Source organism: Gambusia affinis, linkage group LG12, assembly GCF_019740435.1.
Source record: "Gambusia affinis linkage group LG12, SWU_Gaff_1.0, whole genome shotgun sequence".
Lineage (NCBI taxonomy): Eukaryota > Metazoa > Chordata > Actinopteri > Cyprinodontiformes > Poeciliidae > Gambusia > Gambusia affinis.
In genome coordinates this window covers 8,621,942-8,648,496 of record NC_057879.1, presented here as the reverse complement: position 1 = coordinate 8,648,496, position 26,555 = coordinate 8,621,942, and the positions used below count along the sequence as shown (strand labels likewise).

Sequence of the window (26,555 nt, the reverse complement as noted above, 5' to 3'; positions counted from 1 at the left end):
ACATTCAAAACAACTACCAGCATACTTAGGTCTCATTATACAAGCAAGTTCACCCTGGAAGGAAACTACAAGAGCCTAAAAGAAATTTCTAAAAGATAAGTAAAATTACACACATTATGTTCATATTTTTGAAAAACATTCAGATTTGCAAGTAAAGTCAAGATTGTTGACTTCACAGAAAAAATGTCAAGCAAGTGTTTGTGCAGAATCACTCTTAAATGTCACGTATGTCAGAAAAATGAACCTGCTTGTCTTTGAGCATATATTTTTAAACTCTGATTCATTAGTATTAATAATTCATTGACCATTAGTTACTAGACATGGAGCCAACATACCACAGGAATTGAACACGCTAGTTATCTGGCAGCACTTACTTGTGGATGTATAGGTTACCCATAGTGTGAGTCTGTGTGGAATGACAGGGTGCAGGAATCGTAGGGTTAGGGTGCAGCCCTCTGTTTCAGGGCATGGCGACGTTACGTTGGCATCGTAGAGACTGAGCTCAGGACTCCAGGCCTGGAGACTGGGTTCACAAGCTTGTTCCACATCTGGCGGCCCTGAGGTCAGAAACATTGTAATGTAGAAACACGCAGATGTCTTCATATCCAATGATGTTTTTCCAGGTTTTGTTTCGTTACAAGCAAAACCTTCGGTTTTTATTTGGATTTCAGATGATTCATGTTTTATTTGTCGGCCTATCAAAGTGAAAGTTTTCACAAAATCATTTCCAAAACACAAAAATGTTAAAGGTCAAAACGTTGACAACCATGTTGAAGTAGATGTGACAAGTATAAGAAGTGCTTAATATAGTGTATGCAACCTGAATGAAGATTTCCAATAACTGTGTCCATTCTGCATCATTAAAATGCAAAGTGCTTAAAGAGAGTTTCTTTGTCAGACTTTAACCTGAACTCGTTTATGGGTTTTGTAACTGGAATTTCTCTTTGTCCCATAAAAACTGACTAATGTGATTGGAATTGAAATACTAAGACATTAGCAATAGGTACTAGTATAAAGCTATTTCACAAAATTCAGACCTACAGTAAACTATACAGGAAATTGACCAATATTCTTTCTATATTAACATATAATGAGGCTACTGGCAATATGTCTTTCACTTATGTTTTAATGAATATTGGGGTCTGGTTAATCAAAGTGTTTTTAGTTAAGATTATCCCATTGAGAATCTCATTTCCTTTCCCAGCCTGCATGCCAGAGAACATGGAGCTTAAATTGTAAGGTCAAAATAAATTAAAAAGAAAATCAACCTTTTGTGTAAATTATGTAAAACAAATAGTACAAATTGAAGTGAGAAGACATGAATTTACAGTAGTTGGATCTGTAAACATACACTCTTTGGACGTTTATGGTTTTGTGCATTCATTATTATTATTATTATTTATTATTATTATTTTGCATTGTAACAGTGATAAAGCTGGCATGACTGATATAATTAGCACCTCCTATTTTTCAAAAGTGTTATATCAGCATGTTAGTCAAGTCAAGTTCTTTTGAGGTTTTTATCCATTTTCTTGATTTGGAAGCAGCCAAGTTCAACCAAAGCGGGTTAAATAAAATTTCTAAAGTAATTAGCTAATAATAAAACCCACTATTCCATAACAGAGAAGTAAATGAAGCGTTCTGCTACCTTCATGGTCTGCAGAATTTCCAAATTCAGGATAGGTAAACAAGCGGTTTTAGGGGAATCTAACCTAAACTGGAAATGGGATCAAGTTCTTGTGAAAATGGACGACCTAAAATTTTTATTCAAAAGAAAAGTTTGGATCTAAGCAAAGATTACAATATCAAGCCAAAGAATGACTGAAAACAGTATTTACGTTTCCAAAAAAAGCTACAATGAATCTCAAAATTATCCCCACCATTACTAAAACGGCAAGAAACTGGGAACTATAGGTATTTTCCCAGCTTTTTTCCACATTTATATTACACATATATAAACAATCTTCAGATTGAATTAGCTTTTATTTAACTACAGTCTTCCTGAGCCCAGCCTGCTATGTGTCCTATTAGGGCTTTTCTTTTTCTTTTTTCTTTATTTTTTAACTGAGAGCCCAGAGGAACTCGACTTACTTCATAAACCACAGTGCTCCATCACAACAGGACACCAGGCATTAAAATCAAAGGTATAAAACAGACTCAAATGAGCCAGGAACACAGACAACACTTTGTAGGGGTTACATTTATACTATTCTCTTGTCTTACAGCTGAAACTGGAGATCATGTTGGCCATCCCAGTGGGTACCTTAAGCGACATTGTCTTTATGGGACACAGTGGAGAGGAAGTGAGGAAACCTGACAGACTGACTGTCTCCAGTTACCTGCATGCCTCTGTTTAGTGTTATCCTTTAATTGACTCTTTATCATCATTACGATCCTGCAGCGAAAGAGGTAGCAGTAATCCCCCACTTCTCTTTGCTGATTGTTTTCAAAGCATAAATTCCAGCAGAGGATTTCCACATATTTGGGTAGAGTTTCCATGGAAGAGAAGAAAAGTGTTATTGTGTATGTACTTTCATTTTTGGGTTTTTTTCTTCTTTCTTTTCTTTTTTGTTCTGCGTATTTCATTTTTCCAATCTCCCTATTGTGTCTTTTTAATTTGATTGGGTTTCCTTCTCCTTCCTTTCTCTCACCCGATTTGTCATGTTAAAAGAAACTAGACCTCCTCAAAAGAAAAGATCATAATTGGGATAATGAAGTCCAAGATGTGTGATATTTAGAAGTACTGGACACATTTTATTAGCTCATTTTGTTTGAAAAGCAAACATTATCCCAGTTAGATGCTTTTGTGTAACAGTGGCTTGCAAAAGTATTCATACTCTGTGAGGTCTCTCGTCCTGCAAGCATTTCACTACCAGCTTTGCAACTCTAGCAATTTGAGCTTTGTCTATTCGTCTTTCGATTGCATTCGGCCCAACTGGAATGGAATAGTCTCTTTAAACATTGCATTTGAAGTCTTGCTAGAAATTCTTAATAGGTTTTAGGTGTGGACTTTGACTGGGACGCTTTATACCAGGGGTATCAAACTCATTTTCATTTCGTGCCACATCCAGGTCATGAATGTATGTCTGCAGCTCCTCCTGAATTATCACTGCCTCTCTGTTGCTTCTTTGAATATCACTCTTCTTGCCCCGTGTGTTATTTTTTCGTGGGCAGTCATGTTTTGGTAGATTTTCAGTTGTCTTTGACCTGTAGGCTGTATTTCTCAGTCTTCAGGGAGCTGCTTATACATTAATGTTCTCTGTCAGACCTCTCTGGCCTTCTCAGAAAAGCTGTTCAAGTTCTAAGATTAAATTACACACAAATAGACTGTATTTAATAAGTAGATTACTTCTAAACATTGCTGATTGTACTATGTTCTATTTAGAGGAATCAGAGTCAATTTTATCACAAAGAACTGAAATAAAATACATTGGAGTTTGTGTTTTTAACGTGGTAAAATGTGAAAAAGTTCAAGAAATTTGAATCTTTTTGCAAGGTAATGTACCTTTAAGAGTCCTTGTTCTCGTTTTGGCCAAATCAAGACTGACACAGAGCACGAAGTCTGCAGCAGAGGGTTATTATCATTTAATGATTTTATGTTTTTTCCTCTTCCAGGAGCCATTAGCCTTGCACGCACCTAGAATTTACAAGGACAAGGCTGCGTGTGATTGTATAAGAGTGTGTGAATGTGAGGAAAAGCTGACCTGCTCTACAGAAATACGAGAGTGAAGCAGAAATTTAACTAGTGTTATCACATTCCTGGCTTTTTAATACCTACCTACAGTGAAAAGAACAACAGAGGAAGTGTTTACCTTGGTCCACTGTAGTTTTGAAGTGGAAAGATTAATAGAAACAACCATAAGCCTCATTAGCAACATAAACTTTCTTTTCAGCACTGCATTGTTTGGACGAGGAAATATGGAAATACAATCTGTTTTGATGAAGCTCTGGTGATTTTTCACTTCCAGTCTTGTTTATAATCCGACTGTGAAGTGAAGACTTGCTATTTACCTTTAATGACAACTACCAGACCATGAATTTGAAACACTTTCAAAAGACACGACTCCTCTGCTCACTCATGACCCAAACACATCATTTTGACTGACCCACTGCCTCTTCAGGTGTCCAGTAGCCTGACGTGTCGCAGATGCGCGGCGACGAGGCCTGGAAGGCGTACTGGTGAAAGACGCCGTCTTTCTCACAGTCTCCACAGTCGATGCCAGGCACACGAAACGAGGAGCTAAGAGGACATACACTTTGTGATTATGTGTTACATGAATATTGGACCAACAATACAGTTGGAGTGACCTGAGCCATACAATAGAAGATGATAAGTAGATTAATTTAGCTACTAGTAGACAAGGCAAATTTAGAGTATTGTATATAGACTTTCTCCTTTATAATTTAAATATTTCAAAAAATTATCCATTTCTAGTTTGTGGTGGGTAAAAACAGGTTAAAATGGCTCCCTGGTTAAAAATACAAATTTTATTAAACTGATATTAAATCAAACTAAGCCTCTTATTGACTAAGGATTAGCACAGTTGCTTCTATTTGCTAAATGAAAATATAATGAGATACATTCTTAAACGTCAAATATTAACATATATGTTCTTTGTTTATGATAGAGTCACCTTTCAAACTGTTCAGGATATTATGAACTTTCTTTATCATAAACAAAATATAACCCAGACTTGTGGAGGTCTATAATTTCCTTTGTAATATCTTGACTATCAAATATTTAGATGTAGTCTTTTAGCTTTTTCAACAATATCACATATGGAAAAAATGTGCTTGAGGTGTTGCCTTTAAATACATCGACAGGTGGGCCTCTATTTAACTCAAATTTTCACTCATAATATTACATATCCATACAATCTAAGCTTTCCCAAATTGTTTAAATGCATAGTCATCATATCCATAAAAATTCTCTCTGAACGTGAGCAACAAGCTTGATTCAGAAATGACGATTCAATGACATAAAGTCTCCATACCTTTGAAAAAGTGACCCTCTCAGTGGTGGGAGCCAGTATATGGACACAGAGTTGGTGCTTTGGGCCGTCACCATGGGGGGAAGCGGGACAGGAGCAGGGCGATTGTCCGTCAGCCACTTCTGGTAGATCAAATCAAGGTAACAATGCATCCTGGCCACTTGATTGGGAGTGAAGTGGTTGGTGCAGTTGTCATCTGATGTGGGGAGATTGAAAGAGACTTAGTGCATTTTTAAGAATAAAATTCAACACACATTTCAAATAACTAAATGTTATCATTTTTTACATTTTTGTTAAAAAGACAACAGTTCTAAATGACAACAGGTCCTATTCAGATGTAATAGGCTCAAAAAACACTTTGGACTGCAGGATATGTTGCGCAAAAATGCATAACCCACATGTTATTTACGTGTAAGGCACTTTTTGCTATAAGCATTTGTTTCATCCATCTACCTGTGTAACTCATGTAATTGCTGTAAGGCGTGTTATGGTAGATGGTGAATCCACATGTATCGTTGACGGCTTCAGGGTCCTGGCAGGTTTTGGATTTGGTGGTTGGTGCAGTGTCGGCACACAGATCTCCTGTCTCCATAGACGGGGTTGTCTCCTGCCAAAACACATAAACGATTAATATGAACATGGGGTGGCAACAAATGAAAAAGATAGACTTAAGCAACAAAGAGTTTATAGAATGATGCTATCAACAGAGCGGGTGTAACAAGCTGTGGTAAACAAGAATTAGAGTTTGATTAAGGGAAGTACCGATCAATTTTTTTCACTTCCAATACCGATACAGATATTTGAGGCTTAGCATCAGTCCGTACCAATCTGATACAGAGAAACACGGCTGAATTGACGTAAAATCTTTCTTTTTTAAGACGGACATTAATTTATTGAATTACTTCTTCATTTGTTAATGCTGCACCAGTGCAGCTCATTTAAATACACCAAAAGCTTCACAAGCTTAGTCAGACATGTAAAAACAACTTCAATTTGTTCAGTCTGTGCTCTTATAGGAGTAATACCCCTATTTATTTTATTTGCATAAAATAAATAATAAAGGAACTGAAACTGATGTCATACTTTGTTTTTTTATCACACATGTCTGACCAAGATAGTCAACCTTTTGTTTTTGTCAATCAGAGCACAATGTATAGAATTACACTGAATAGATCTGCCTTTATGGATCAGGCACATTGTCGCAATACCGGATCCAGAATCTCTTTCGATATCAGGAACGTTACAGATATTATCAGATCGGTGCATCTCTAGTTTTAAGGATTTATTAAAAACTGTAATGTTCATGCTAAATATATTAGTAGTAACATCTGTATAAAAGTTAATCAATTTTTTACATATCAGTATTAAAACAATCAATTGTTCATATCGGTGCATCCCTACTTCTTAAATATTTTTTATGTCAAATTCCCAATGTTTTCCAGGATACACAAATTAAGGAAGGAAACAGGAAAACTCCTTCGTTAGTTTATTTTTTCAAACGAAGAAAGCACAAAATTAAGGAATGAAGGAACACAGTAACAAGTGAAGAAAGTAAAAAAATTAATGGAGGAACAAAGGAAAGAATGAAGGAAGAAACTAAGAAGGATGATTATCGACTTATACAGTATATGCCATGAAATAAAATTACAGCATCGTCTATCTAGGGTCATCAGAGATAGCAGGATTGATTTGTTTTACCTGACACGGGTCATCGCAGGAGTCCCGCTCACTCACACCCTTGAAAACGTGGTACAACCCAAATATGTGCCCCATCTCATGGATCATTGTGTTCTGGTGGCCCTTTGTACCAAAGTAGGACGGGTTGAGAACCATCCCACCTATGCCAGGGAAAAGAAATGCAGAACTGAAAAAAATTCTTGGAAAGCCAGTCCCCCTAACTACTCCGTATTTCAAATGCAACAAAATTACAAGAAAAGAAACTAATTAAAGCTTCAAGTGTGCAACATCTTATTATATACATCAACCATTTGTGGAGCTGGAATAAATTTAATTTTGTGGTGATTCACAAATATATTAAACCATTTCATGGATTTAGAAATTGTTGCGGATGGGAAAATACTCATAAAATGTCATAACCAGAGAACCAAGCAAGCAAAATGATCACAGAAAATGCTGATTTATCATGAGTACAGTTCCAATTGTGAACTATGTTTTGTAATTTTCATTCAACTGTCACATCATAAAACACTTAACACAATGAGTTTTTACATCAATCAGGGATAATGCAAAACCTGAGCACTTCAATCAACAAATCAAAAAAGGTTTTAGTAAGATTCAAATTAAAACTGAAACTAATATATTCCATCAATAAATCAACAAATCCACTTATACCTATGTTAGCACAGAAACCACAGATTTTCCCAATAAGCCAACAAAACCTTCTCAGATGCCCCATTGTTTTGTATTTCACCAACAAGTTTGAATAGAGATTGTAGCCGTGCCAGAATTTATTTATTATTTAAAGTGTTTGATTAATTTTAACTTGAATGAGCAACTATTTTTATAAGATCCCCCGAATGAGTGTCGTGTACTGTAAAGTTACGGCAGACAATGACGACAAAGAAGTATTTCTCAGTGTATTAAAATGTTCCATTAACTTAGGATGGTTATACCAGAGAAGAAGCCATAGCCAACATAATTATGCAGAAGTGAGTGAATTAACACTTCAGTTAAAATGATGCCACTCAAGCTCATAGGGCTCCTCTTTTTTCAAAGGTGGTCAGAACAGCATTAAGGGTTAGGGGTAATGAACATGTTTAATGAACGATTACAGAAAAAGAAACAAACAAAATAAAAAAAACAACATTTCTAAAGCATAATTATGGAGGAGAAAAACAAATACAGACACCTACAAAGCTGAAGAACTGCAAATGAATGCCACATTCAAAATATTTAGTTTTACTTATGTAACTGACCCTGGTGTGTGAGAGCCTCCTTCGCCCATGGCCACGTTGCTGCTCCTGCCAGCTCTTCTCGCATCGAGTTGCTGGCAAAAAACACATTGAGTGTGTCGTTGCCGCTCAGGTTTAGCTCATCCTTCAGTTCTTTCACACTCATATAAGCCCTGCAGAAAGGGACAAGTCCAAAAACCTGCATAATCAGGACACAACTGAAGGATTTTGGTGAGTGACAAAAAGATATTTTGTAGATACAATAAGACAATTATATGCAAATCTTCTGTAGGCATAAATAATAAAGACATGTTGGGCTACAAAATGTATGGGAGGTTTTGGAAAAGTACTTGTAGACTAGAAGCACTGCTTATGTTGATGTTGAGGACAATAGTGGTGGATTTAGACTCTGTACTCTTTTTCCTGTGTTTCTTGTTATCTTTGCTAACTTGTTAAGTCAGGTGTTGTCATTTTCAGAAAACAAAATCAGTAGTTTTTGTAAATCAAAACTCTTAATTGAGTCTGTAGTATATCTACTTTTAGATGTTACTTGTTATTGTAAAAAAAAATTTAAAAATGGTGTCACCCTTGTGACACAGGTTCCTTATAAGACAGGTCTTCATATTAAAGGGCTTTTACCTGATTAAACCCAGGTTTAATCATAAACATTAAAAAAAACAAAACATTTTGATTATTATGCTAACTACAAATAAGAAAATTGTTAGTTCCACTGCATAGAGACTGACTAAAACCCACAGGCAAACACACATATAAAACAGTGTTTGAAATACATTTTTGCTCAAGGGGATGTTATTTGGCCTTTTGAGTTTGGATGTAGAGACTTTTGTTGTACTCTTAATGTAGGGGCGATTTATGGCAGATGATAGTTTTCATCAATCCATCAGCATAAATATCTCTCTTCACAGCATAACTTCGAATCATAGATGTTTTGAGTTGGGCAGCTTATTTCACACCATTGCGATCTCCTCCCTGCCGCCCACTGTTCCCACATCCTTCTCTTCATGTCAGTGATAAATTACTCCAGCGGCACTTTGATGTGTGAGGCTGAATTTGTTTTTCCTCAGCTGAGTGATGTCACATGTCATTTTTCTTCTTTGCTTTCATAGCTGGAAAGCTTTTGCACCTTTCACCAGAAGGCTCTAAACTTGGTCTGAGAGTCATGCAGAAAGTCTCAGCAATGACCCAGTTCCTGCATACCTGACAGATAAGGCTTTTAGTTGAGTCTCCCATGGATGTCTAGAGAGAGTACCACATGCTAAAACACAACTATTTGACTTAATGGAGGGGTGTTAATGCACATGGCTGATGTGTTGGTGCGGCACAAGGTCACATTGCTTAAAAATATGAGAAAAAAAGACATGAATGACTGTATGTATGAGTTCTTTTTTTAATATGTAGGTGTCGATGGACCTGCCATCTGCATAAAAACTGTCTCTACTGATAATGGGTGACTTTTAAAAACACTCAATGCATATTTATATCATTCATGAGAACACTTTACTGCAGAGAAAATAAACTAGTCTGAAATGATTAAGTTACTGCTATGAAGGATTTCAAAGGTTTAATGACATTTCACAGAAAATACAAGATTGTTTGGAGTTTTCGACTGTTATTTAAAGCCTAGAGAGATGCAGCAATGCTAGCCTGGCAAAAACCAGCTTCCTGTTCTACGCTTCGTTTTTAAGAGGGTCTGAAACTTTGGCCATAAAAAAATGATTGCTTGCTGGAGGCGTAGACTTTGTTGCTGTTTTAAATATTACCCAGCGACTAACGTTTGGCCGTGATCCATGCAGTTCTCCAGCTTGACGCTATGAAGTTTACCAGAAATTGCCATCCCCCACTGCGAATGGCCCGACTATTTAACAAGCTAATATCAACTTGTTAGACTTCTGCAGCTGTATAAAGAAAAGAATGACAAAAATTCAGAAATTCTACACCCTCTTAAAATATTTATGTATTTTTGCTGCATCAAAATATAGATATCAATTTTAAACAATTACATTCACATTTTTTGTTGTAAAACAAAGCACTGGGTGGCTCAGTTAGTAGAACATGTGCACCATCTGGCTGAGGTTAAAGTGCTCAACGGGATTGTCCTGGGTTCAATGAGTTCGTCTCAGGCCTTTTTTTTTTTATTCAGGGTTGTTATACTGCAAGAATCATGCTGAAATTGAAATAATATCTCTGTACATAATGGTTTGTTTATGGGTATCAATCTGGAAGGAATAAAACAGTAACCAAAATATTTTGAAACTCTTCTGAAGTCTTTTTTATTGTTTTTCTGTTAATCTTTCAGCGGGAAAGGTTAGTTTATATATAACAGAGATAAATGAATGAAATAAGGAACAATCCTCTTCTCCCTAAACATCGACGATTTAATGCTATATGAGGTGCATCGCCTCCAAACTGGACCAAAAGTGTTTCTCAGCAGCCAAGAAATTTGCACATGTAGCCCTTCTTTTAAAGCTATCTTTCCTCCAGCATATATGGTGCACAGTAAATAAGAATGCGCTTTCTCTGGCACCTGGCCTATATAAATAAGGTTTAAGATTTAGGATGCTTCAGGGAACCCCTGCTCTCACAGTACTACTGAAGCAGATCTTAGCTGAGGCTGTGTGCAGAATCCATCACTGCAGGCCACACAGTTACAAAGGACAGAAAGCTGACCACTAAAGACTCAACTCCTCAGCTTCTGAGACTGAAAGGAGGCCTCAAAGGAAGAATACTGTCAGAGTCACAAAAATAAATAGGTTCGCATGAGTGAAGTGAAACCCCCAGCTATAAATATAAAAAACAAGTCAGCAAAAGCACAGCCACTAAGTAAGGCATCAAAATCCATTCATTGCAGAAAAACGTAGCGTGTTGTACCTTCTACTGTGTTATATATTATATACCTAAATGTTTAACTATATCTGCATTTAAACAATGCTGTAATAAGGTGAAAACATAATATTAATAAGAACGAGACATTGTTTAAATAAACTTGTATAAAAGCTTCAACAAAAATTGCAACGCTATATTTCTACAAACTAAAAAGCTGTTCTGTCCTGTCCATGATTAATTTGGATCCAGATGATTTTTATTTTCTTCTTCTCCTGCACAAAGTCCAACTTCAAAAACAAATCTTCATTTTAAGTTCTGACAAGACTAACTTCTTTGCCTGTCAAAGAGCTTGGAGAAAGGTCAGGTCAGGATTCGAACCCAGTCTCCTCTTCCTGAAAGGCAACAGTGCAACCGTCCGCCACACGTCTACCAATATTTGGTTAAATATCCTTTGGAGATTTGAATAACAATGTGGTGGTTGGAGCCATCTACAAGCTTCCAGAGAAATATTGGCAGGATATCTGACCACTCTGAAATTCTTGGTACACACTGACCTAAGCTGTCAGTCAGATGAAAGGAAATCAGTCAGGATGTTAAGGAACAACTCAACAAGGTAAAGTCTACCCTGAACTGGAAGCTACTGGAACTCCAGTGAAGCAGCTTTTGCTCTGACACTGACACATTCAAGGTCTAATGAAATCTGTCAACATTTACATGCCAAGAGTCATTTAAATAAAGTGCTCTGTTTAGTTGAGACACCAATTAAGTGAATGGCATCATAGATGAGGCTACCTCCAAATGGGATGAAACTTGATGCAATTGTTTGTTGGAACAGCACAACAATACCAAAATCACTTCAATCTCTCCATATAATGAATAAAGCCCTGATCTGAGCTGTGCTGAAATGTGACTGGCCATTCCTAGGAGGAGTCACAACACAGTTCAGATGATCTAAATTTTTGGATAATAGCTCTGGGACTCGTCTGAAACAATTACAAATGGCAGATAGATGTCAATGAGTTTATTTCTCATCTATGCTCTGAATTTCTTTAGACTGGGTCATGTGATGTTTTGGCTTACTTCATCCAACTATTCAACTGATTTAGTACTAATTCATGACATTTATCCATCCATCCATCCATTTTCTGTTCACCCTTGTCCCTAATGGGGTCAGGAGGGTTGCTGGTGCCCATTTCCAGCTACGTTCCGGGCGAGAGGCGGGTTCACCCTGGACAGGTCGCCAGTCTGTCGCAGGGCAACACAGAGACATACAGGACACACAACCATTCACACACACACTCATACCTAGGGAGAATTTAGAGAGACCAATTAACCTGACAGTCGTGTTTTTGGACTGTGGGAGGAAGCCGGAGAACCCGGAGAGAACCCACCATGCACAGGGAGAACATGCAGAAAGACCCCGGGCCAGGAATCGAACCCAGGACCTTCTTGCTGCAAGGCAACAGCTCTACCAACTGCGCCACTGTACTCATGACATTTAATCATTTTAAATTAAAAGGAGTGATGTGTTTTCCTGCAATGGACTGGCGACCTGTCCAGAGTGAACCCCGGCTCTCGCCCGAAACGTTAAGCACCAGCACCCCTCCTGAGCCCAGTAGGGGCAACGGCATTAGAAAATGAATGCATGGATGCTGTGTTTTCACAAAAGGGCATATTCTGGTGTGGATGGCTTTTTTCCCTTTACTAAACAAGATTTTCATTTGAAAACCGCTGAAGTACCACAAAAGCCAATCACTACCATATTTTCTGGAGTTGTCAAGTTACTCAAGATCACTGGATCAAACTACTTTAAACATATTAAGAATATATTTGGCCAAAACATGTGCTTTAAGTAGGAAATCAAATAGGAGACTCGACTCTGGACCCCTGGGATGCACATGATAAAAAATTATTTAAATTTTGTTAGTGAACAGTAAAAAATAAATAAATAACTGAGCTCCCCAGCATTGATGGCTGGATTCACACAGTAAATTATATATTCATAAAGGAAAAACTGTCCTATTCACTCAAAGTGAAAGTAGATAAATTTATTCAATTTGTACTAAATGGACTGAAAATGTCAGATCTGATCTGATCCGACTGCATCTGCGATGAGGATGTTCGTCTTTGTTTTTAGTCATTGATTCGGTTTTGCTCTGCTTACGTTGCCCCATCCTGGGTTTAAACTCCACAGGACCATGCATGATCCCCGTCACCCCATTTAATTTAGCTCTTTTTTTTTTTATTGGAAAAACAAACGAGGTAATGAAGATGTATGTTTTTTTTTTATTGTTTGTGCATTTTTTCACGTAGAAAAAATATTTCAAAGTGCGGACGTGTTGATGAAGTTGTATTTGTCTGAAAAATTGTTTTATGATTTGAAATGTGAATTGATATATAAATTAATAGAATAGAAATCTTGTTTTAAGTGAGTTGCCTTCAATGATGCTTCAATTGCTGATTGAATAATATTAGCAAATCCTGGGCATGATTTTAACAAACATGACTACAATGACCCCTTTAACTCCAGCCCTGCCTTTTCATTCTTGCCTTATTCTCTTCCCTTCCCATTCCCCAACCACCACCTTTCCTTTACAGTGCTGCCAGAAGCTGCAGCATACCTGGCCATTACCGTAGAACTGGCTCACAACAACAAATCTGTGTTGTGACAGAAGCTGGCTTCTGAAACCTCTGGCACCTCCCGAAGCAACAGCAAGTTGGGTCTCACAATCAGAACAGCCGGCTAGGAGCTCAGGGTGGAGGAAGGGAGGGGAGTTATCAAAAATGCAGATCCCAAACATAAAAAATGCTTGCAGTGCTCTTCAAATGCCAGCGAAATGTCATCCTCACATTAAATCTCCCTCTGCCTGAGAAAGTTCGATTTGTGATCCAGGAGCACAAATGCACACATGCGCACCGGCATGTCGAGGGACTCGCACATCCAAGCGTTTCCAACCGGCTGGGTTCAGAAACTTTCAAGGAGACGTACACTACCGCTAACCTGCAGCGTTTACGACACTTTGGTCTCCTGAGTATTTGTCATTTATGTTGTTTTTAATGGAGGCTTGGGAACTTATAGACAGGAACTCAGCTGGAGCTTCACCGCTTCATTGAAGTGCACACATACTGGAACTTCTGACATTTGCGTTTCTTATCTGAACAGCAGAGGCAGTAATCCGGTAATCCAGATCTTGTGTTTTTCCTATAATTGTTTTAACGTCAGGATTTTTTTTTTTTTTTTGCTAAAACCTTCAAATTAAAATGAGAATGAATCAACATTTCAGAATTTTGCAGCCAAGGAACATTTCAGAGTTTGTGCATAACACCAGAGCACAGTATTGTCTGCTGTCCAACTTACTTTATTAGCGTCCGTATCCTCTCAACAGGGTAGAAACCGTAGGCTGCGATAAAGAACATCTGACCATTACAACTACCAACTGTGCTTTCCCTCTGTTCTTTTGCTTATATCCACCAAACGCATGACAGAGAAACATAAATTAACATTTACTTAGGACAAGCCTAAAGAACTTCCTGCATATGGCCAAGCAATGAGGCCACACACATCCAAGTTCCACCAAACCCTTAACCTGGGTCTTCCAGAACAAGTAAGCACAATGTTCTTTTCCAGGATATTTTTTTTTCACATTCACAAAGCTACAGAAATTCAAGCTTGGGAAACTGCACAGTACAGCCACGGTCTCCATCTCTTGGACAGAGGTACTAAAACAATACTTAGTCTTACTGTCTTACTTAGACTTAGATTTATCTATTGGTGAAATTAAAAAAGTTGAATGCTAGGTAAACTACTAAGGAGCAGGCTATGTTTCTTTTGAGGAAAAGGACAAGATATTCCCTGATACTTCCTGCTGCTGTCAAGAGAAACAAAGAAAGGGGAAGAAGAACCCAGAACATCTTTTATCGATGTTAATAATGGAGAAATTTGATATGAATGGACCACAGAGTGCCATGCAGCCACAGCCTTTATTGTGTGTGTTTTGTTTTTTATTTTATGACACACTAATACACAGTACGGTATAAATGCAAAGTGCGAGAAAAATGACAAATGGTTTAGTTTGGGTTTTTTTTACAAATAAGAATCTAAAAAATATGGTTCGCTGAAATTTATTCTGCGTCCTTTATTCTGATACCCACAAATAAAATCCAACACAGAAAGCCATCATATGAGGTAATTAGTTTACAGAGTCCTCATCTGTGTGATTTAATCTGAGTAATAATCCAGATTGTTCTGGGAAGACCTTCAAGATTTTCTAGGGAACATTAGTGAACAAATTGCATCCCAAAGAAACTAAGAACCCAGCAGACAGGTGGAGATGTAAATTCAAATGTTAAAATGGCCTAGTCAATGTCTAGATATATCCAGCTAGGAATCAATTGACCAGATATCCAATCTCACTAAGCCTAAGCGATTTAACAGGATAGTATTGACAAGGACTGAAACAATGCACAACACACTCTTGTGTTTATTTCTTAAGAATTTTATCTTAAGAATTTTAAAAATCGTTTTATTTTTTCATTCCATTTTACACCTATGTGCTACTCTGTGTTGGTTACTCAAATAAAATCACAATGAAATACATTGAATCTTGTGGTTTGACAGAATGTGAAAATGTTAAAAGGGACCTATTTTTTCTAAGCTTTATATCAGATTATAATGTTATAATGTCTCTCACCAAAAACATAACTGGATACTAGAGTTTTTGTTGCTTTGATATTTCGTGCATGTTTGAGGAATCCTTGAACGTCCCGTGGAAGCTGCTCAGGAGCTTCTTAAAGAGCCGGGCCAATATCAAGGCGTCAAATTGCAAAGACAAATTTCTTTTAAGTTAAGTTTGACATGTAGAGCATTTTTAGACAACTTTAAGTAACATGGTTACGTGATTGAATCCTTTTGAAAGCCACTGTGTTCATCTTAAACCATTAGGACGGCGAGTCTGTAAATCCTATTTGCATAATATTAACTTATTAGCCTGAAATAGTAAATCATCACCAACTCAGTGTTTACAAGAATTTATGAGTGTATATAATGACTATGTGTGTAGATACTGGGATGTTAATTCAGCCAGAGTTTACTGAGGAAAATAAACTTTTTCCTCACTCACAACACATTAGCCAACAGTACATAAGGATGTCACTTTCTGTTAACTTCAAACACTGAAGAGTAAATATGTCGCTTTTTAAAGTCTGTCGCTGGTTCCCAGAGCCACATAGTAAACCTGCGGTTACAATTTGGATTAAGAACCTGATTTAAGGTCTTTAAAGCGCCAGGCTGGAGACCTCATGTTGAGACTCCATGCAAGCTGTTTGGATCTCTCCATGAGCCTGTCTGTCAGAGCAAATGGAAGGCAGCAGGGCTGCTGCTGGAGTTGTTTAGCAAAAATAACTGTGTACTTTGGCCTACCTTAATCCACCATTCACACTCCACAGGGTTTTCTCTACAACCACTTGAGAAGGTGAAAGTTCCAGTTTGTAAATGTATCGTGTCGAGCTGTTTATGACGCAGGCAGTAAGCACGCTAACGAAGAAGAGGAGAAACAGCATCGCAAGAAAACCTCTGCAAAAAATGCTTTTTTCTGAGTTGGATATTTTTTTTATCTGTAAGTAATTCCACCATAAAGTGCATGTTTATTGCAATGTTCTTGTTGTCAGAATGAATTGATAAGGCGAGGGGAAGATTGTCACGGTCTATAAACTTGGTGTTCTGGTTTGAATTTTGTGTTTTGGATTCTGATGTCGTCATGTTCAATCAATATGTTCCGGTTTCAAATCTTGCTTTTTGGGTGGTTTTTATTTTTATTTTACTCCTGTTCTGTGTTTTGTTAGTTTTTGTAGTTTGTCCATGTCCTGAATTTTATTTAACTTTATTTCCTGTTTTTATATGTTGTGGAGCTCTAGTGTTTGCACATTTTGTTTAATCTAGTATTCTGCCAGGTTTCAGTTTACTGATTGTTTACAGCTGGATTTCATTTAGCTGATTACATCTCCTAGTGTACAGCCTTCTTTGTTTCCTCTCCTTTCTGCCAGATTGTCTGTCTGTTTAGTTCTAACACTCATTCATACTATCTACTTGCAAAACTATTAATACCCTTGGAATATCAAATTCAGTATTTCCATCTCAACAGTGCTGTTGTTAAGTTACATCTTTCTGCTGTCAATCATATTAGTTATAGTTTGCAGTTACCTTAATCATAACATTTTAATGCTCTCTTTTCTGCTTCCCTAAACAATGAGCATCACCTAATATACTACTGGCTATATGACAATAATGATACACTTGTAAAATATTGTGCAGCAGGTAATGGTACTGAAATTTAATTATACATAGGAGGATTTTATTTGTCGATACAATGACTTCATTTGATTGCACTGGATTTTTTAGGAGCATTAGAGAAAAGGGGGGCTGAAAGCAAAAGCATACAATACTTTTTATTTCTAAAAACCTTCATAAACCATTTTACAAAATAAATTCCAAGGTAAGTATATTGATCTATCTTGATAAATGTGTAAGGTTCAAAGAGTATAACTATATCGCCAAAGTCGTGGACATTCTGTTGGATTTTATGATCCTTGTGTTGTTTTTAGCGATTAAGGTTTCTTCTTTGGTTTGCTTTAGCTTGTCTGTTGCCTATTTGTGACAAACATGGAATGATCACTTTCCTACAATACTTGTGTTCCATCAAGCGCTCATTAACCTTACCTGTCAGGAGATTCAGGGTCAAAGCAGGTCTTACTAACGTCCGTTACGTCTGGATCACAGCAGTCTCCGTCATCATATTCAAATTTTATGGTGTTGCATTCCATGTCACAAACCCCATCCTGCCTTTTCCAGTTGTAACAGTGCCCTAGTCTGAGACAGTCGCCTCCATCGTGGCCGGTCCTTGGGTGGTCACACTCTGGATCGCACTGCCGGTTCCCAATCTTGCCAATTCGACAGTTGCTGAGGATGAATCTCTGTCGAAGGCTGGAGTTTTTCACGGTGTGGACGCTCAGCTCCAGGGTGATGTTGTAAGGCTGAAACGCCTCATGTAGAGCCTGATGCTGAACTTGGATCTGTTCTGGTGTCACTATTGGATTCGCACCGTCATCTTCCGAGAGATTGACAATCCGGTAGCGAATGCGTTTGGGCGTCCGGAGCTGCCAGTTGTTGTTGTAGCCAGAGATGATGTCTGTGTTGTCGCACTGTGTCTGGCCACATGCTGGCGGGAGAAAGGATGAGACGAGTTCTTGTTCTGGTGCTGGAGTAGTGATGACAGTTGGATGCAGGGCAGTTTTGTAAGGGCTCCAAAGCCGTTCCACCTTGAAAACGAAGGCATTTGTAAACGTTATGCCAAAACTTTAGTGCGTGTATGAGACAATTCTCAAATCAGTTCAACACAAATTGAAATTTAGCTTTAGCTTCTTAGATCTCTGAAAAGACTTGACCGTTTGCAGCTGAAAAACAACATGAATAGCTATTTACATTGGTAAAATCCGCCCACATTGCCAAAACTGGCTCATTCAAGTCGATTTGAAGCGGCGGCTTTAGTAGATCCTGATGAGAGCGAGCATAGCCCCACAGTACCACTCCTCCAATGTAGCCTCTAAAGCTTTGACCAAAGTCAGACTGTTTACTCCCAAGGAACAGAGTTCTGCAGGTCTGCATGAAGGGACTGTAGAGATTCCCAGACTGGAGGCTGCTTTCTCCCATCTAAGACAAATAAAGAAGAAAAAGGAAACATTCCAAAAGTGGAGGATTGTTATCTTTTAATTCCACATCATATAAATACTGAAACATTGGATTACACATTTTCAGAGAAACACATTAGCACTACACTGTAATCTTACTTATTAAATGTTGTTGTCTTTGCTGCATACAGTTCTGGCCAGACGTTTAAGCACACTCATCATACATTAGGAGGTGCTAATCTTTGGCTTTCAGTTACTTATTTGAATCAATTGTGTTCCAGTTTAAAACAATTATGTAACAAATCTGAATGAAATTAAATGGTTAACTGTTGAGTAAAAGGAATAGGAATAGTTTAACTTTACCATTAGAAGCCTAAATTCATATGATATTTATTCTCCCAATGACTATATGTAAACTTCTGACTGGAAATGTGACCTAAACTTAGAACAGGGCAATAAAATTTGTTTATTGTTCTTTTCTTTTTTTCTTTTGTTGTTTCTTGTGTTTAATGTGGACAATTTACCAAAATAAAGTGATTGATTGATTGATTGATTGATTGATTGATTGATTGATTGATTGATTGATTGATTGATTGATTGATTGATTGATTGATTGATTGATTGATTGATTGATTGTTTAAAAACGAAAATTAAAACCAATTAAAACCAAATCAATTTCATATATTGCAAACAAAACACCAATCAATAATTGTTGATATCAACTGATGTTAAATGATTTTGCTGTGTTTTTCAGTCATATCGTCCAGCCCTACTTACCATTGTACTCTGCAATAGTTTATGCAAAGAGTACTCGCTGTTACAGCAAAGACTAAAAATAACAAATAATTGGTAAAGTAGAAAAAAGAAAATTTCTAAGTGATCAGAAGCTTAAAGAACTTTAAAAAAAATGTTTTTTCCTTGTCCCTGATAAGGAACTAGAGAAATATTTAGTAAAGCGTAAAACTCACAATTGAAAACACAAATTTGGACTTACTATCAAATTTATATAATTCTTTTAAAATGCTCAAACCCATATGTGACACACCTTAGCCCCGTCGACATACAGGGTCATGTTGTGACCATTGTATGTGGCCATCAGGTGCGTCCAAGCATTAGCTCGGTAACGGTGGTGACTGGAGATGGTGGTGGATTTCACAGCTCGGTCTGTGCGAAGCGTGAAGTAGAACCGCGCGTCTTTGGTGCCAGCTGGCTCCGTGGTGCGAATGCCAACAGACCAGCCCTTCTCACTCAGCGAATGTGAGCAGTTGTCAAATACACCTGAGATACAGAGAAAAGTCATTGGACTTAATAAGAATCTTTAGAAAGTAAATGGCACCATTCCCACAGGAAAAATCTGTAAACACAAACAAACCACCATCTTCCAGTGGATTACACTTAGGGACCGAGAGAATGAAAGAGTGCTTGCACAGTGGCAGTGATATAGTCACAGAGAAAGATAGAAAACACAGAGTCAAAGGCAGCAGGGGAGCACAGAGAAGGGAGAGAAAGACAGGGATTTCTAACTAAGCCAAACCAAGGCCTTGATGTTTCCATCTGCTGTTGCAACAGTCTCAGGCACACATCTGCTCCCCAGATGTCAAACAACTGAGACAGGGAAGGGTCAGGGAACCCCTTCACCCTCCACAGTGCAGTACGTGTGCACGCATGGGTATAAACTTAAACACGTATGCATGTGGGATTGTATGAAGTGGGGAACTGCAGTGAATCTGAGCTAGTTTAGAAAGCTGCCATAAATTTAATTAATTAGATGTATAAAATCCATTAAATTACAGTGAACTCAACCAAAGAGTGCTACTATGTGGTGGTCACTGCCACAAATGGCACTTTTAAGCAAATGGCTCTTTTAACCTTCCATGACCAGACATCTAGGTCCTCTCCTGGGAAAAATGCGTTAAACTGTTTTACAGTGCTGTGGACGTAATATCGAATAGCACACAACAGGAAGAGGGTGTTGTTTTTAAGTGGTTCATGCAACACCAGATGAGAACATTTTATTTGCAAAAACAACAGAGTTTATGGTAAATGTGGTCTTAATTTGGAGAGACATTTGCACTACCAGGCATTATCATGATTATTACACTGAGCTAAATCAGATGCTGATGTTTAAAAGCTGTATTTGTTTTGGATGCGGGCCACAAATTGCTGGCGAACGTGTTAGCAAACAGTTGGCTATTTACACATTTTGCAGCTGGGGCTAATTTTTTTTGTAGCAACTCCAATATTAGCTTTGCTCCAACTCTCAAAGGAAATCCAGGTTCTTTTGCTGCTAAATGTTCTGCTGTGTTCACCAGCTTGATCCTAACCGAGACTGACAGCTGTTTACTTGCAAGGTCTGTAGTGTGCAGTTTGAGATGTTTGCTAAGAAGGATTGTTTCGTAATATTTATATTCAGTTCCAGCATTAGATATATTAATCTAGTTTGCACTATCTCAATGATATGCCATTGTTAGCAGTTTAACAGTACCCTGAAATTCACCCTTGGCGTCCAATAAGATGTGCAGAGAAGGCCACCTCTGGCTGGTTTTTGGCCCATTTCAAAATAGTTACTCAGATAAAATAGTTTGAGCTTCTTAAAAGTAAAGTGAAGTCTTAAGTTTAGATTTGAATATACATATATACATTTTTATTTTTTTTATTTTATTTTTTTACGTAATTGTGTTTCAAATAAAACTAAACCATACCTGTCACAGGTAACTTTCATCCGTTTAAATATAACATTAAATACTGGTGGTTAACCGCTGAAGAAGACTGACATATCATAACTCAAATATTGTAACGGGTAAAATTAATTGGAAATGTTGGTATATTATGCATTTAATGAAAAATATAGTCAAATAGATAGAAAGGTATTTCAAAGAAAATTGAATGGTAAGACTTGTTCAGGTTTTATGGTTAATTTAGAACTTGAGCAAGCAAGAGAGAGCGAGACTTTCAGCAAACAACAGAAAGAGAGCACAGCAAAGTTACTGCACTTTGTCTTCTGGAGCTTTGTATCTCTGTCATTCAAAATGCTGAATGTGATTTTGGAAGTCACTGAGGTAAACTCTTACAGTTGCTTGTAAATATGAACCGCTGTTGTACTTGTGCTACCTGCACTCACCTCGTATTGCTAACATAGCAGGCTGAAGTCGGTGTCAACACTATAACTTTTTTATCCTTGTTTTAAAATATTAGTAAAATCCTATTTTAAAACTACTGCTTTCTCACATGTGCAATATCTATCATGGCATTTGTATTATTTTATGTAAGTAATGACTTCTCGTGAAAGAAAAATAGATGCTGCTCTTTAAATTTTGTCTTTTGTTGAAACTAGACTCTGCTAAAACCATTATCTGACTAAACTTTAGAAAAAGCAGAAATCAGACATCATCCAACAAATTCTGATTAGAGCACCTCCATTAATAATTCAGTGTTTACCCGGATTTCTGCTGTGAATTGCTCTGTGTACAATTTATGAAGAGAGTCGAGTAAAATAACGAAACAAGCTCATCATTAAAGCCTCACCAGAAGTCAAACTGGTGTCAATGCCACGTCTGCCAGAAACAATAGGACTTTGTTTTTCACTGTATTTGTTATATTCCTTTAGGACACTACAAAGAGAAAAGCCTGTGCCACAGTAAAATGTTGCTCTAACATAAGGAAGCAATGAGGGGAAAAAAGTTGAGTAATGCAACAGGATCTTTGATCAGAGTAAATGTGAGCGGACGTAACAGTTTGTGGTCTCCCTCCCTATCTGGACAGCTGTGGTGTTGCACCATAGCGCTTTTATCCTCTTTAATTTGGTTGATGTATGTGTTTGTCTGTCAGGCTGGGCAGCTTTTCAAATACTGCACATTCTTTGTGCTGGAAAAAAACAGATATTTTGTCGTCATGCGATCATTGGATCAGTGTGTTTATAGCTGCTGGTCAAATACTTTTAATCTGCTCAGTCAAGGAAGGTATGGAGAGGATGCGTAGGTGAGACGCAAACTGAATTTTTGAGGTTAGGGGACCAAGTCATTTAACATTTCATTTGGAAATAGAACAATATAATTTCCCTTGATTAAAGTGTAAGAAAAATATACCAATCGTGACTTAAGAGCCAAGGTACCTATTTTTGTATACTGTTACATGCCAAATTTTCAATGCGACTTAATAAACAGTAGAATGGCATAAAAGTTAAACATTTTACTAAATTAGTATGTTTATTTTAATGTGAATGTTAAAGTTAGCAGGGTATTAATAGAAAAATGTGCTTAACATTAATGGAAGACAGTAAAATCAAGACTTTATATTATTTGTCATGAGGAGAATTAGCTATTGTTTGGGTCATGATTCACATTTATGTTTTAATTTTGTATAAATACAGACATACTGTGAAACTGGTATATTTTCACATGTGGTATTCGCACAGTGATAATGACAGAAGCACCTTTAGCAGTGATCGATCCTTGATGAAGTGCAGGGATGACCAGATTTAATGTGTTTTCATACAAGTACACCACACAGTGCTTATACTGTCTTCTTAGCTGAGTCTTTAGAGTTGTGATATACTTTAACATAGAAATTGCTTCTAAAATATTCCAAAACCTATTAAGAATTTCTAAACTGTTTTGTCACGGCGTCTATGTGACAAAACAAAAAGCAGTGTTTCCAATCCAATGTGAACCACAGTATCAGTGCGGCTCTAATTTGTCTCCTTGTAAATTCATATTTCTTGCAATTCAACTCTGTGTCATCACTTCTAGTTGATGAGCCCATATAAAATTGGGCAGGCTCCCACGGCAGATTCAAAAGTCTGAAAATGTTTGACAACTTATCACTATATTAAAAAGTTTAACAACATTAAAAAAAACCAGTCTAATTATTTCATCAATGTTGCCACTATTTTGCACACCAAACATCACTGTTTCCCTGGAGCAATCTGGATGGATCAGTCCACATATTGATTGTTTCTATAAGTTGTTGGTAACATGCGTCTCTCGCTGAACATCCAGACGCTGGATGAGGGGAGATGAATAAACATAGCGTTTTCAATACGTTGCAATGTCACACAGCTGATGAGCAGTGTCTGTGATGCAGTGATGGCTATCATTTACACCCACCTGCTATGACCGCCGGGTTGCTCTGCCCGCCTTCTGGCTTCACCCACAGCTCCAAGCCGAACTTGTCCCGCGGCAGCTCGACTCCCTCAGCCAGTTTCACCTTCAGCTGCTCCCGGTGCCCGTTAAAGTACAGAGCTGTCATCCAGGAAGGGGGCACTCTTGGCAATGGGGTTCCCCAGCTGTTATTGGGGGAGTCCGCGGCTGCATCCGCCTCCTCCACCTCCCCAGAGTAGTCCTCCGTAGCAACAGCATCCGCCACGGTCATTGTGGACGACTGGTTGTCTCCGTCTCCGTCATCTTGCCTCAGTCTGTGGAGGACCTGGAGCCCCCTGTGAACTGTGGAGCTCTCGGGAGGAACTTTCTCCCACCTGACGTTGTCCTCTTTCTCGTAGCGAAGCTTCTTCACGTCGAGGCTGCGGGAAACCCTAAAGCGAGAGCTCTGAGAAACTCTCCCCTCGGTGTCTCGAACACCGGACCTCCCGGGAGGGTGTGCGGCATCTTCACCGACATAATTTGACTCCCTTTCGTCGTTTCGGATATTATTTTCATAAAACCGGTCGAATAATGTCGGATATCTACCCACTCTCTCTGCCAGGTCACCGGTATCACCCCTGCCTTCGTGCTCTTTCCGCGCGGGAGCGACCTCTCGCAGCTCGGTGTCAAGCCCGCACCCACCGGGACAAACCTCTCCAGCGCCTTTAACGGTGAAGGGCGCTCTTCGACTCGTGGACGTCCTCGGTAGGGCCGCTGGAGGGCGGTGTTGCGTCGGGAAGCGGACGCGCGGTTTCAGTCGGGACGGTGAGACGAAACAGGGTTCACCTGCTGCTATCCTGGACAGCTCGCTGTCTGCCCGGCGGGCCAACGAGCGCTTGTGCCGGCTGAGAGTATCGGAGCGAACCGGGCTGAGCAGCCACGTGTTTGTGATGACGACGAGGAAAATAGGCAGTAGTCTGATCAACAACATTTTGTCTCAAGTTTAACAGAGGGTTTTGTTTGAAATAGTGTTTAAAACCTCTTTCCAAGAGGTCTCACAGTGGATCGTTTGTCCACATTTCCCCAGAAATTGAACAGTTGCGTTTCTTTTTTTTTTTCTTTTTTGTAATTAAAATGAATCTGCTTTAAAAAGATTTACGATTAAAAAAAAGAAATAAACTATATTGAATCAGTGCATTCCAATGCTGCGAATTAATTAAAAACGATTTTAAAATGTCCTCTAAATACTTACAAAGAATAGCAGCAAACTAGAAATTTGAAAGTTTAAGAGGGTTACAAGTTTACAATAAATCGTTCAGTAAGGTGAGCCAAGTAAAATGCTGAAACTCAATTCTGCACTTTGCATTACATAAAAAGACCGCACTTTGCCTCCTTCCTATTCGTGTAAAGCCTGCTCTGCAAAATATGTGAAGCCTCTAATTCTCTATTTGTTTACAAGTAGTCAGGGGAAATAAACGTCTTAACAGTTCAGTGAGCCCCACAAGCAAAACCACACCATAAAGACGTCACCAGGCTGATTTAGAGTCCCGAAAAATCAACAGGATAATTTTATTGCGGAGGAAAATGTAGCTGCAGATGCTGCTTTTTTTTCATCCTAGTTACACTGACAAATAATTGATTTCTATTTCATTCAAAATTGGATCTCTCTCTCTTTCTTTTTTTTTCTTTTATCTTTTTAAATATGCTACTCCCCTTCTCGTTTACCTGACCATTATGCCAACGTTTTGTGCGTCCCGCTCCAACAATATGCCTGCAAGGTGAGTCCGAGTAACAAACTCCAAAAGGGGGGAGGGGGATGCAATGCCAGCCCCTATCATAGACACCCTACTTTTTGAGCAAGCGCTATTTAATTTCTAAAAGCGTGGATACAAAAATAAAATAAAAAATAAGTCCAATAAATCACAGTTCGGTTTCTGCGCGTCAGCTCCTCTTTTGGTTTTTGCTGTGCGTCTGTGTGCGACCCAAAGAGCGTCTAAGTGCTGCTGCACCGGTCCATGCAGTAGTAGTAATATCCTCCTTCATTCACTCCATCTCTCTCTCTCTCTCACTCACTCTCTCTTTCTCTCTCTTTCTCTTACCCTTCCTCATTCGAGTCCAAAGGTTTTTTATCAGGGAGCCCCTACCCGTCCTGACATCACCGGTAGGGGAAGTGTGGTGGTGGAGAAGGAGGAGGAGGAGGTGGTGGAGGTGGGGTCGAGGGGGGTGCTGCCCTCGCCTTCTCACGTAAGTTTTACAAGGGAAATCCTCTTCTCTCCTTTTCTCCTCTGCCCATGCGGCGCTAAACCGCCTCTGCATCCCTCTGATCCAGAGCGAAGACAGGAAAGAGGTTGTAAAGTTTATTTATGTAGTTATCATTCTTGTCTTTGACCTCATCCATCCGTCCATCATCCGCCGGTGGTAGAAGTATCCAGATCTCTCAGTTGAAGCGCAGATTTCACCACCGTGCAGTCCTTCACTATGCACCGGGTGTTGTTGTTTTTTTTTTTGTTTTTTTTTAGTGATGTAATGAGATTCTGACACTTGCTGAACATCTTGGATTTGTTTAGGACACAGAATTAAATTGATGAGGCAAAGGACGAAGACAACAAGCCATAAGACCAGGGAAGTTTATTTATTTAGCACCATTCATAAACAAGTCACACCAACGTGCTTCACAGGGAATCAGAATACAGACATGAAAATAAAGCATGATCATAAAAGCATCTAATAAAAGAAAGAGACTTGTTCTGAAGCTTATCTTACATTTATATTCACCCATAAACCTACTGTTTTCTTCCTTTAGAGATAGCAAGTAAACCTGGGCTCGAAGGTAGGAAAGTTTGAAATGGGATTTATTTTAACAAAAAAATAAAAATAGGGTTAAAAAATAAAATTGAACAAGCACCAAAAGAGACAGGATGCTAGGGAGGGAGATTCTCTGAGTTTCGATCCTGAATCAGAATAAGTAGGAATACACAAATCCACTTTCACCTCCTGATATATAAAGTCTACCAGTACAGTCTGCTTAGTACGCTGCATGTCATCAA

General features: G+C 38.4%; 1 protein-coding gene across 1 annotated transcript in view; it reads right to left on the bottom strand.

Moving 5' to 3' along the window:
• Positions 1 to 25,476, bottom strand: part of pappa2 (pappalysin 2) — a 67,095-nt gene extending 41,619 nt beyond the window's left edge. Inside the window, exons 1-10 of the mRNA XM_044134604.1 lie at positions 23,536 to 25,476; positions 19,476 to 19,708; positions 18,225 to 18,452; positions 17,463 to 18,061; positions 7,928 to 8,076; positions 6,690 to 6,829; positions 5,445 to 5,598; positions 4,995 to 5,187; positions 4,107 to 4,240; positions 375 to 557 (exon numbers count right to left, since the gene is read on the bottom strand). Coding sequence (XP_043990539.1) covers positions 375 to 557; positions 4,107 to 4,240; positions 4,995 to 5,187; positions 5,445 to 5,598; positions 6,690 to 6,829; positions 7,928 to 8,076; positions 17,463 to 18,061; positions 18,225 to 18,452; positions 19,476 to 19,708; positions 23,536 to 24,499 — 2,977 coding nt within the window. The 5' untranslated portion in view covers positions 24,500 to 25,476. The remainder of the gene's footprint in view (positions 1 to 374; positions 558 to 4,106; positions 4,241 to 4,994; positions 5,188 to 5,444; positions 5,599 to 6,689; positions 6,830 to 7,927; positions 8,077 to 17,462; positions 18,062 to 18,224; positions 18,453 to 19,475; positions 19,709 to 23,535) is intronic.
• Between the last annotated feature and the right edge of the window lie 1,079 nt (positions 25,477 to 26,555).